Below are 12,974 nucleotides of genomic sequence, written 5' to 3' on the forward strand. Positions count from 1 at the left end.
GGTAGCCATATCCTGCTTAGATAGGTATTCAAAGATACATAAATAGAGTGGTGCCTAAGATGAACGGGGCTTTTCACCAACTCAAGAAAGGGCATGAGGCAACCGCGCGAAGCCCTTACCATAAAGGATTTTTAGAAAGAACGCAGAGCATTAGCGTGCAAACTTACCACAGTTTGGATTTCAGAAAGTGCGCACACTTACCATAGCATGGATTTTTTAAATACTGTTCTAGGGAGGGGTTCTCGTGGCACTCTGAACGAGCAGCTCACAGATGGAATGATGTATCTCAAAAATATGTTTTGAGAATATCAACTCGATCTGTTGAACTAATGGTGGAGCGCTCTGGTGAAAAACAGAGAACGCAGTCTCATATGAGAGGAAAACTCAGAATTCAGAGTAGCGTACTCACACGTGACCCTTTCTGGAAAGAGGACCGCTGTTAAACTACCGCGAGAACCGCCCCAATATCCCTTCACGTTGAGGGAAGCAATGCTTGAAGTGTATAAACAAATGCACTCCGGCTGAATGGAGCCAAAGGAACCAAGGATTAACCATCTCGAAAAGGGAACGAAGCTGAGCGCGTAACCCTTACCATACAGGATTTCAGAAAAGTGTGCAGAGTCTTGCGTGCACACTTACCACTTTAAGAAGTACACAGAGCGTAGCGTGTGTACTTAGAGGTTCCTAAGCATTGCAGAGGCGAGCTCCAATTTTACAAACCTCTGGCGAGGGGAGCATCACCTGAGGCAGTATATAAAGGAAGAATTCTGTAACTACCACCTCCACCTTCCCACTGGATGTGACAGTGCATATAAGCGGCCAGGAGGCCCCTCAGGGTGACCTGGCCAGACATTCATGAAATCTCCTGCAGTGCCGTGCCAGTTCTGAAGATCAGCGAGGCTCCCGCAGAAGCCCGTGATCTCGGCCACCTAATACCAGAGCACGAGGCCGGAAGGTCAGTGCTGACGGGTGTTTATTAGATGCCACGACTGAGCACTGTAAAAAAGACTCATAGAATGTTAGTAGACACATAACCACCATCATAAAAAAAACATCATAAGTCCAGCATATGTTTTGAGAGAATTTTTTCCCCCTAACCTCGATCAGGTGGAGAGCTGGTGGTTATAGGGGAATTAGGCAAGGGAGGATAAGAGCAGAAGTTAAAAACATACAAAGGGAATGAGTAGCTACCTGGGTTTCGCTCCGATTCGGACGAGAACGGACCTATCCAGGTCCTTCAACAGGTCAGCCTGATAGGCCTGAAGCACTGCCATCGTGTGCAATGAAGCCACCGCCTGACCTGCTGCTGCGTATGCTCTGCCATTTAAGCGGGATGTATCCTGGAGGGGCTTAGATGGCAAAGAGGGAGATTTAAGAGAGGATGTTTCCCCCACAGAGAGATAGCTAGCCAGCGTCTCTTCTACAGGGGGCATCTTCTCATAACCATTTTCGCGCATGCCCTCGATGTTAGCATAACTCGTATGCTGAAAACGATGGATGCGAGAAGAAAATGGCCTCTTCCATTCTTTTTCGACTTCTGCATGTAAATTAGGCAAGAATGGAAGGCTCACCTGGGCTGGAGGGCTATGGTCAGATAAATAACGCTCATCAAGACGACCTCGTGGCATTATTTTGCTGGTACGTTTCCATGGCAAGTCTAACTTTGCTGTGGCACGATCCATAACCTCTAACAGCTCCCCATACGCAGGGCAGGAGGATTGAGAAGGCTCAGCCTCAGCTTCTTCGCAATCCTCAGACATCTCCTGCTCTTCCTGGGTAGAACCCAGCAGAGCACTAATTTTAGTATCAGAAAGGGTTAATGACAACACATCTTCCTCCTGAAGTTCACTCTTGTCTGCCGCCGAAGAGCGTGAAAGGGAAAGTCCCTCTCTAAACTCCTCAACGAGATCCACCTGTGATCCCCACGAGCTCATTCTCCTCCGTGCCTCCACAGCGGCGGGTCCTGAGCCGCGGGAGACAGATGGCTGTCCCTCTTTCCTCGAAAAGAGAAACAAACGAGAGCGGAGCTTTTTCATAGAAAAACGCTCACAATGCACGCAGATCGCCCCCTCAAGGACATCGCGCACGTGCTCTTCGCCCAAACAAGAGACGCAAAGACTGTGTGTGTCATCAGGTGTCAAATAACGCTGACACGGATGCGCGCACTGTTTAAACGCCTTGCTAGTGGATGCCATGATAAACAAAGAAAGATCGCTCTTACCGTGGTCGTCTCTCAGATGCACACTTCAAACAAAACAGTCAATGAAGACGAAGAAGATGAGTGACGAGTCCTACGGGCACGTATTTATAGTCGCACCGGTAGTGACGTCAGAGGCTGTCGCCGGCCAACATGTTGCCGTGTTTCAAAGTATGCTTCAGACACGGGTCACGACGAGGTGTTCCCCATAGTGTCCCCTAAAGAGGACGCAGGTCGAAGTTCCCTTGACAGGGAACCCATGATTTTTCCTATACATATAATTTCATGTTATTATATTTTTTAAACAACTGACTCCTAGAGTCAACAACAGAGGACAAAGCATAACATATTAATTATTATTATTATTATTTTTTTTTGCACTTACTTATGCTCTAGTCTAAACAATGTGATGACATGAAAAAACTAAAAAAAACTAAATTCAAACTATTCTTTTTTTTCTTTCTGGGTCTCAGGAGGATATAGCCTGTGATATTTTGGAGCATCCTCTTTATTATTATTACTCTCTGCTCTTGTTACATTTTTTATATATCTGATTATATATATTTTTGTAACATTTATGTATATAGTGTATATTTATTTCTGATAACCAATACTGTCATATTTTGTGCAGAATTGTGTTCATTGTGTTTTGGCAATGTTGGAGGTGGAGATGGTGCTGCTTTAAAAGTGTGTTTCCTGTTGTAATTGCAATAGTTAAATAACTGGATTCTCTTAAGTGTGTTTTTCAAATGTTCTAATGAAGAATTTGTGCAACTGAGAGGTATACTTTTCTCTTTCACTTATGTTGTTATAATAAAATATAACTGTTTGTGCAGAATTTTGTGGGGTTTGAAGTAGGTCTCACCCAGGGTGTAAATCAATGTAGAACCTCCACTGGGGTGGGGTCAGGTATAGGGCATCATTTTCACTGCATGGTTTTCACTGAATGATTTAGAAACGGTATAGTATAAAAAAGCCCATCGTTTTAGAAAAGCCCACTTTTGTTCTGAGACCTCCTTCTCCATTGTGTAGGCAAACAGCACTGTGGGTGACATGACCAATGAAATCTTTAGAACTGGCTGTAAGGTGGCGTTTTTTGTGCTCCAGTGGTTTGGGGAAAAAAATCAAGCAGTGGCTTGTAAAGTTCTGACGTGGCTTTAATGCACACACACAAAAATGGTCCACTTGCCAGATCATGTGCCAAACATGCACACAAACCAGTTTATCTTTTTTACAGATTTAAATGATTTAATTTACAGGTTTCATGCAAAAGCTAGTTTGTAATGCTAGTATTGTAAATGTGTTGCCATGAAAAATGAAAAAATTAAATGTAACAGTGAAAATGAATCTATCATTTGCATATAAACTGAACTGCATATGAATTGCTTATAAAACGTATTCCTATGTTAGCAAGAAATACATGTTTGACTAAGTTGTCAGTAACATTGACCCAGTATTTTATTTTTCTTATTGTTAAACCTTCAAAAAGGCTGTTGCTTCTGAACCCAGTTTGATGTTACATATATTCCATAAAATGACAAACAAAATAGCAAAAGAACCTCAGAATTAACTGTGATTATGTTTGTCACATGGCCAGAAAGGGTACAAAACATTAACTAATAACACTTGCAAAACCATATCCGTGGTCAGTGCACCGGCAAACATTGTTTGTTAAATATACTTGCAAGTTATTTTTCTATTGCTGAACTTCTGTTGCTCATTGTATAAGCTAATGTTTTGCAGTTATATACACATATGTAGTGAAAAGATAGTGACAAAATAATATTTACTAAAACATTTTAGATAACATTTCAATAGCCATCAGATACATCTGCTATTTCTCAACCACCTGATACTAAATGTATTTCTGTTTTACAACTGTTTTTCCTTTTGAAACCAAAAGTGAAGTAGTATTTAAATAAACAGCTGAAGGCCTGATCTCTCAGACCATATATAAGAGGACTTAAACATCTTGGAAAAATCATAAACACTACAAAGCAAAAATACATCACATTAATTGAAGTCATATAGTCAGTATAAACGAAAATGGCATCTTGAATAACTCCAATTAAGATAGAAGCAGCACAGAGTCCCAGTTGTATTAGATGCAGCAGAACAGTCTTGTTGGCTTTTTTGGCCGAAATTTTATCACAGGCGGCTGTTTTAGCCACAGCTGCTATAGAGGCATAAGTAAAGATAATAACAAAACACACAGACATGAAAAACATACATGTGAAAGCTATACCAAGATTCTTGTAGATCTGCAGCCTGAAAAGAGTAGGTCTTGAGCAGAACAAATTCAGTGCTATGTTTGTGGTATCAATAGAATAAAAGACAATAATCTCGGACAGGGATTGAATGCAGCTTATCATCCAAATGACACCGATGGCCACGTTAGTTCTTCCATTAGTGGTGATTTCTGCATGTCTGAGAGGAAAGCAGATGGCCACATACCTCTCCAGTGACATTAACGCCAGATTCAAGGTAGAGACCTGATAAATAGCTGTTGCAGCAACGAGAAGCACAAGGCAGACAATTTTCATTACAAAAACCCTACAAACAGCACACACAAACAACACTACACTCATCACAAGATTAAACGTGTCAATCCAAAGCATGTGTCCAAACAAAATATAGCGGGATGCCTCCTGAAAAACAGTCTTCTTCTTTAAAGTGAAGATCATGACCCCGTTGACATAGAGAAAAATAACACATGAGGACACAGACAAAAATGTTTTCAAATCTTGATGCAACGGCAGTACAATCTGAGTGATGTTAGATGCAGAATCATTAAACGTAGACATCATCAACAAGATTATAAAGCACTGAATAATACTGCAAAAGTCCTTAAAGTAGCAAAACTTCTAGCTTGTGTCAGTGCTGTTGTTGAAGACACAGAGAATGATCAGAGACCGTCCCACTTTTATTATCATTGCAAAGTAGCTGTCATTAACTACGTATGAATCCCCAGTGGCTGGTTTGTGTGCTTGTCAAAAGGCCTGTTAAAAAAAAGAAAAGAAAAATAAATAACCCTTTGTTTAGTGCCTGATTAATAGTATAAAGTAAAAATAGCCAACCCCAGTGGTTTATATTTCTTTGTTTGTTTCTGTCTTTGCAGTTATAATACAGGCTGTGTATTACATTTCTTCACGTTCACAATTGGGAAAACACATTGTCACAATGGTCAGAGAGCCACTTAATGGCATTAATATTTTGAATATCTTGTATATTAATAGAGTACTTTAACTCTTGGGCGGCCCTCATTTGGGAGTCATCCTTAGTTTTGTCATGGTCAAAAGTGACCGGACACCTGAAATATAACTTTTTTGCCCCCCAGTAAAATCAATGGAATATATTTTTATTCAGTAATATTTGTTCTTTTTTATTTTGTATTTTGAGAAAATTTTAAGGTATTAATGAATATTTATGCAATGAACATTTTTTCTCATTGAAAATAGTACTTTTCTTTCTAATTGTTCAAAATTATCTTTAAATTAATGTTGTATTTCAGATTAAAACAGAGGCTAGGCCTTTCAAATACATGTTTTTGAAGATTTTTTAGCACTAGCTGCTCAGAACAAAGAAAGAAAACAAGTTTTTTTGTTTTTGTTAACCTTTTTTTAATTTAATTTAAAAAATGCAGTTCATTCAAACATAATAGTTTATGTAAACATTTTGCAATTAACATGTCTTTTTTGTAAAATGTCAATGAACACTAACAAAAGGAAGGAAAAGTAATTGTAAGGATCCACCCTGGTCGAAGGTTTAATGCGTATTCGGTCTTTTACTTGCACTTCTGAATTTATCAGGATTTAGTTTAAATCCTAGTCTAGCTCTATGCTCAATCTGACTCCAATTTCACGTGATCATTAAATTTAGACAATGTTTTTATTTAAAAACTGATCACAAAGGTTGATTATGTATCAATTTTGATATGTGATTATTCCGGACTCACTATACTTTCAATTATCCGTTCACTGGGGACCTAATGTCTCTTTTAAGTCTCATGCTAGCTTCACGTGGATCTTACGATCGCAAACTCGCCAGTCTGATGCTAGTCAGAGGATGTAGGTAGACTAATACATGTTTTGCCCGCTGCCTTCTGCTTGCTTATGACAAAAGTGTAGTTTATTTAGTCTTTTCCCATACAACTTGCTAACAGCAGTGATAGACAGAAATCAGGTCTCCGATGATGTCACATAAGGGTCAAACCTGGTTGGAGTTAAACATTCTCAAAGACCCCTAAAGGGGGACACACCTCCTTCTCAGCCGAACACAATTCTACAAAAGTTCTTGATCTTTCTCATAAAATAAATGACTATTGTGAAATTGAGACCATTTTACCAATCGCACAGAGACCTTTAAAATGATACTAAACATGAAGTGGAAAAAACAACATTTTCACAAGATATAACATGGCATATGGATATTCTTGCTTTTGGAAGAGAAGAGTGAGAGTCAGAGGCAAGGAGGGGAGAGGAGAGGGAGGAAGGAGGTCGTAAATAGGTGTTGTTTGCACTCCTTGAAGATCTCTTTTCCAGATCAGTTTTATTGTTTTATTGCATGGCAGAATGGTATCTGTTTTCTGTGAGCTCCTGAGTTTTGGCTTGGGGAGTTAATTTCGTAAGGAAATAATTTAATTCCTTTCATAATCAAAAGGAAACAACAATAACTAACAAGCTCAAGTAACAGGAAGCGTTAAAAAAGGAAACGGTAAATATAAAAAGAGAAATAATAAAATAAAATAAGAGTTATAAATACTATTCTAACTTTATCCTTTGTAGGCTACTATGTAACTGCTGTGTATACTAACTAATATAAGTGTATATTACCTGCTTACAGAATCTCAGCCTTTATGACTGAGAATCTCAGTCATTTTATTTCACATTCTCAAAATGTTACAGTTAATTTGTTTGTTTGTGTGTGAGAAAGAGAGAGAGAGAGAGAGAGAGAGAGAGAGAGAGAGAGAGAGAGAGAGAGACAGAGCGCATTCCATCAACTGTCAAGGATTGTGAGATTTGATGACAAGAGAACAAGGGCTGCAGGAAAGGAAAATGACAAACAGGAACCTGTCTAAGAGATTTGGGAGACTTACATTTATGTACAGTCCTTGGTCATGAGAAAAACCTGGACAAGCAAATAGTGAATGGAATGATGCATGCCCTTCAGGAACATATTGTTCCATGGCAAATTTCTTTTTTTTTCTTTTATTACTTATGCTCTTGGCACAGAGCTCCTGCAAAAAATAAATATATTAATACAAAATGCACACAACTCTTGTCAGCTGATGAAACATGATTGCTTTCAGTTTGATATACAGTTTCAGGTCAGAAAAGTCTTCAGTTATGCAGTTAAACCACCTTTAATGTTAAATGACTTAGTTTTTTTTATTTATTTAGGCCTATATTACAATGTATAACAAGGGGGGGGGGCCTGTTTTACAGGCGTACAGCATTAAGAGACTAATATATAAGTTTTGGGTGTAAATAATGTATAAACTTTATGCACTTGTATTTCGCTTCAGAGTTTAAAATGAAAACCCATGTAAAACTCTATCCTATATTTGTGATTTTATTCAGAGATTTGTTCTGACAAACATTTTAACTAATCTCTATGTTAGATTCAATTATTTTACTCCAGTATCTCCTCACACAAGATCATATTTTGCAGTTTTAGATAATTATCTTTTTGTCTCAATAAAATGAAAGACAATATTATCAACTAAAGCATTTTAAAGAACATTGTATCATCAATTAGATAGTAAACTATATTTTACAACCACCTGCTACTAAATGTATTTCTGTATTACATCTGTTTTGCCTTTTGAAACCCAATGTGAAGTAGTATTTAAATGATGAGCCAAAGGCCTGGTCTCTCAGGCCATATACAAGAGGACTTAAACATCTTGGGAAAATTATAAACACTACAAAGAAAAAATACATTAAGTTTACCAAAGTATTATAGTCAACATGAACATACATAGCTTCAAAAATGGGTTCCAATAAAAGGGATATGAGACCAAGAACCAGCTGTAACAAATGCAGCAGAACAGTCTTGTTGGCTTTTTTGGCCGAAGCTTTATCACTGGAGGCAGTTTTAGCCACAGCTGCTATAGAGGCATAAGTAAATACAATAACAAAACACACAGACACAAAAAATACACAAGTGATAGATATTTCAAGTTTCTTATAAATCTGAAGTCTGAAAAGAGTGGTTCTTGAGCAGAACAAATTCATCACTGCACTCGTAGAATCAATAGCATAGAAAGTAATCATATCAGAGAGGGGCTGAATCAAACCCATCATCCAAACAATAGCAATAGCCATTTTAGTTCTTTCAGAAGTGGTGATTTCTGCATGTCTGAGAGGAAAACAGATGGCTATATACCTCTCCAGTGACATTAAAGACAGATTCAGCACAGAAACATGTAAGAGAGCTGTTGTAGAAATGACAAGAACAAGACAGATATTTTTCATAATTGACATTCTACTAACAGCACATATATACAACACTACACTCATAAATAGATTAAGCGTGTCGACCCAAAGCATGTGACCAAACAGCATGTAGCGAGGCATCTCCTGGAAAACAGTCTTTTTACTCAAGGTGAAGAGCATGACCCCATTTACATAAAGGAAAATAACACACGGGGTCCCAGACAAGAACATCTTCAGTGCATTTTGATCCATCACTACAGTCTGAGTGATGTTAGCTTTAGATTCATTCAAATTAGACATCTAACATAAGGCATGGAGATCAAATTGACCCACAGATGCTGTTATTAAATACATAATACTGTAATGCATTAAATCCTTCCTTCATGCTGCAGATCTTGAGTAGGGCTTTGCCACTGTTGTTGAAGTCACAGAGAGAGAATGATTGCTGAGTGCCACTAGAACATCACACTTTAAACACCATTATCCAATATCTTGTCATAAGTTACGTATTGAATCCCTCCGGCTGGTTTGTGTGTGTGTGTGTGTGTGTGTGTGTGTGTGTGTGTTTGTGTGTGTGTGCATGAGCTGTGAAAAGCTGTATGTTTGTAATAAACAAATTCATCATTAAGACTTTTAACTATAAAAGTCTATCAACATTTGTTTAGAACTGTTTAGAATGCATTTGTTTTGTACAAACATGAAGGTTTTCACTTCACAAGATGTTAATTGATTATATTTGAGTATATTTTCAGCAAATTTAAACCATTTGAGGAAACTGAGTGCATTAAGAATATTTACGAATACTTATTCCATTTGAGTCATCAAATGTAGCTGGCTTGTTAGCAGTAGCACAAATGCGTGTGATAATGTAATTAACCTCAAATTTTGATTTCCAATGTGAATGAATAAGTCCATTTAAATGCACCGATTTCATCTCATTTGCACTGAATATTTGCAGTTGGAGTGACAACACTCTAAAAAGTAAAGGTGCTTCAAAAGCGATACCATAGAAGAACCATTTGTGGTTCCACAAAGAACCATTCAATCAAACGTTCTTTAAAGAACCATCTCTTTCTTACCTTTTTATAATCTGAAGAACCTTCTTTCACCACAATGAACCTTCTGTGAAACAGAAATGATCTTCACTGGTTAAAGGTTTTTTATGGAACCATTTAGATAAAAAAAAGATTCTTCTATGGCATCATAAAGCATCTTTAATTTTAAGAGTGCAGGCCAACAAAATTTTGTTCAGTCACTATAATGGCTTGTTTTCTAGGCCTCAGAACCGTGTCAATAGTCCTCCTGCAGGCCTCTTTCATTAGTACAGATGAGGTCGTTTGATTTGATTTGCCTAGTGAAAAATAAATATTCTAAAATGTATTTGAAATACATTTATTTTATGCTTATATACTGCATTTTTTTAAACTGATGTATGTAAAGTCTGTTAAATTGGAACAACTAATTTTGTACTTAATGCACTTTAATTGTGTAGATATAGTATAGTATAGATATATAGATATAGGGCTATATTTGATTGTGTTAAAAAGGAACTATTGCAAGTATACTTTAGGTACACTTTAAATATCTTGCATTTAAAGACTGATATACAATCCTTATCAGTAATGGCATAAAAACACATTTTAGGCTTAATATTAAGAAATGTGCATTGTGAACAAGTTTAACTGTGATTTTTATATCAGTAAGTCCTGACCGATAAGTCAACAAATGTTAATACATTTGAATATAATACTCTTATATTATATTTATAATACGCTAATGTGCTTCAAAATAGGATATGCACTTATGGTGTTGGTATGAACTATCATCATGTCAGTCTTAGAGGTTACATCAGAATCCACTCACACACAGTCCCTTGTGTTTCCATTAAGAGTCTCATTAAATATTTACTATTTGTCTGTGTTTTTGTACAAATGTGGTCTCTGAGGCTTTGAGATGTGGAGTTGATGTCTACCTGAGGTGGATACTTTGGGCCACAGGGAGAAGAGAACCTTATGTTTGGCACATGTTGTTATTTAGTACGCCGTGTAAACATCAAAGTATTAAATAATCATGACATCTTCAGGGGACGTTCTAAGAAGGTGATGTGTGGTGACAGACATGCAATGAAATACATTTAACTCTCCATTTGTCAAACAAAATACTAATGTAAAGAGCTAAATAACAAAGTTTTCAAAAAGATAAACATGGTCTATAAAAGACTTGAAATTAAACCTTTTTCTTCTTCACTACATGCACATGAACATGCTATGAATATAGCTATTCTTACATGTGAAATATTCTAGCCTACTTAACTCAACAAAAGGAAAAAATAAATAATTAATTAAACAGTTATAATGTTAATGTTAACATTAACTGCCAAAATTCAGGTCACCTTTATTTATATAGCGCTTTAAACAAAAAAGATTGTGTCAAAGCAACCAAACAACATTAATTATATACAGTATGTCAATAATGCAAAATGACAGTTAAAGGCAGTTCATCATTGAATTCAGTGATGTCATCATCTCAGTTCAGTTTAAATAGTATCTGTGCAATCATCTGCAATCAAGTCAACGATATCGCTGTACATTTAGTGACCCCAGCAAGCCAGAGGCGACAGCGGCAAGGAACCAAAATGGAGAAAAAAATGGAGAAAAAACCTTGGGAGAAACCAGGCCCCGGGTTGCCCAAGGCAATTCCTGGCATATCAAAGCATATATGTGATTTCAAAAACAGTATCATAGCTATTAAATATATAATGCAGTGGTCACCAATCTCGGTCCTGGAGGGCCGCTGTCCTGCAGAGTTTAGCTCCAACCAGCTCCAACACACCTGTTTGAAACTCAGTATTGCTGAGTCCCAATTCGCCTACTTATACTACGACCTAAAAGTATGTACTTTTTTTGTGAGGAAAAAGTACATACTTTTGAGTGCGTAGCAAAAGAGTATGCACGTTCTGGGACATACTTCGATGACGTCATGCAACGTGAACGACAACGTGGTTGCCTAGTTACGCACACCACAACTGTTAACGTTTCATTCATTCTTGTATGTCCAATAAAATTTTATTTACTATTCCCATCTTTTTTCTCATCGTTTTTTTTCACAATACATTTTACGATTGTGTTCTTCTACCAAGTTGAGGAGTGAAGAAGCAGGGCGGCATCGTCGTGGAACCAAACGCAGGTCGTTTGTGAGGCGGCTGGTTCTGACGTTCATGTGCAATGTGTGTAACAAAGCCATCGCAAAGCTCCTCCCTCCCGCACGCAATGGGTTGTGGGCAATATTAGCACTTAGAGTGTGCATTGATCTGCACTTCGAATTCTAACCGCAAATAGTAGACCATCCGGGTATCTTTGTAATACTCTTTTCCATAGGCGCCGATTTATGTTTTTCTCCGTGGGTGCTCAAGGGCGCACGCCATTTAAAAAATAAAAAAAATAGACTAGGCTATTCAAAAAATATTGCATTTCAGAACCTTAGGCTAATGGACAGCGGCCGATACAAACAAACACAACAGCGTCACTTCTCAAAAATACAAACAGGATTGGAGATGAAAAGTTTAACTGACACGTAACCGCTAATGCGTTCAGCTTCTTGGGAAATTAATGTTTTGTAAATATTGATTAAAAAACTATTGCGAAAGGACAGCGTTTCCATTAAAGGGGTGGTTCGGGATTTTTGACATCGGACCTCATTTTTAGGTCAGCCTGGTTGTTATTCATCAGTGGAGACATTTTTAAAAAAAAATTATCAAGTCCTTATATTTGGATAGTTGGCCGATGCTAGGCTAGCGCGAGTCAATGGGTATATGTTAGCCAGCCATTAAAAACCGTTTTACCCACTCCACAGTGCACCAAACGCAAATCAATTATAACACTAGACTGTCGATGCAAATGTCCGTTGAGAGAATAATGTTAGAAATCAAACTTACCTTTCATCTCAATGATCCTAAAGGAACTAGTTTCTCAGCCGCTGCGGAATTTTACTTTGCTCCGGCTCTACTTTGTTCTGCTTATGTGATGTTAGTGATAATCAGTGTGCCAGCGGCAGGTAAATACACTTGCGTCATGTGTGGACCGGCTCACTCGATTGCCTAGGTAATCAATATCACTCCGCTGCTGCTGTCGACAAGGCTTATGATTACAGGGAACAAATTATAACTAATGCAATGTGATGAAAGGTAAGTTTGATTTCTAACATTATTCTATCAACGGACATTTGCATCGATAGTCTAGTGTTATAATTGATTTGCGATTGGTGCACTGTGGAGCGGGTAAAACGGTTTTTAATGGCTGGCTAACATATACCCATTGACTCGCGCTAGCCTAGCATCGGCT

General features: G+C 37.7%; 2 protein-coding genes across 2 annotated transcripts; both read right to left on the minus strand.

Moving 5' to 3' along the window:
• Positions 1–3,966: 3,966 nt before the first annotated feature.
• LOC132116701 (odorant receptor 131-2-like) lies at positions 3,967–5,001 on the minus strand. Its single transcript, XM_059525569.1, has one exon. The coding sequence runs from the start codon at positions 4,999–5,001 to the stop codon at positions 4,039–4,041; it is 963 nt and encodes a 320-aa protein (XP_059381552.1). The 3' UTR covers positions 3,967–4,038.
• A 2,961-nt stretch (positions 5,002–7,962) lies between these two features.
• LOC132116563 (odorant receptor 131-2-like) lies at positions 7,963–9,083 on the minus strand. Its single transcript, XM_059525440.1, has one exon. The coding sequence runs from the start codon at positions 8,932–8,934 to the stop codon at positions 7,963–7,965; it is 972 nt and encodes a 323-aa protein (XP_059381423.1). The 5' UTR covers positions 8,935–9,083.
• Between the last annotated feature and the right edge of the window lie 3,891 nt (positions 9,084–12,974).

This window comes from Carassius carassius, chromosome 36 (genome assembly GCF_963082965.1).
Source record: "Carassius carassius chromosome 36, fCarCar2.1, whole genome shotgun sequence".
Lineage (NCBI taxonomy): Eukaryota > Metazoa > Chordata > Actinopteri > Cypriniformes > Cyprinidae > Carassius > Carassius carassius.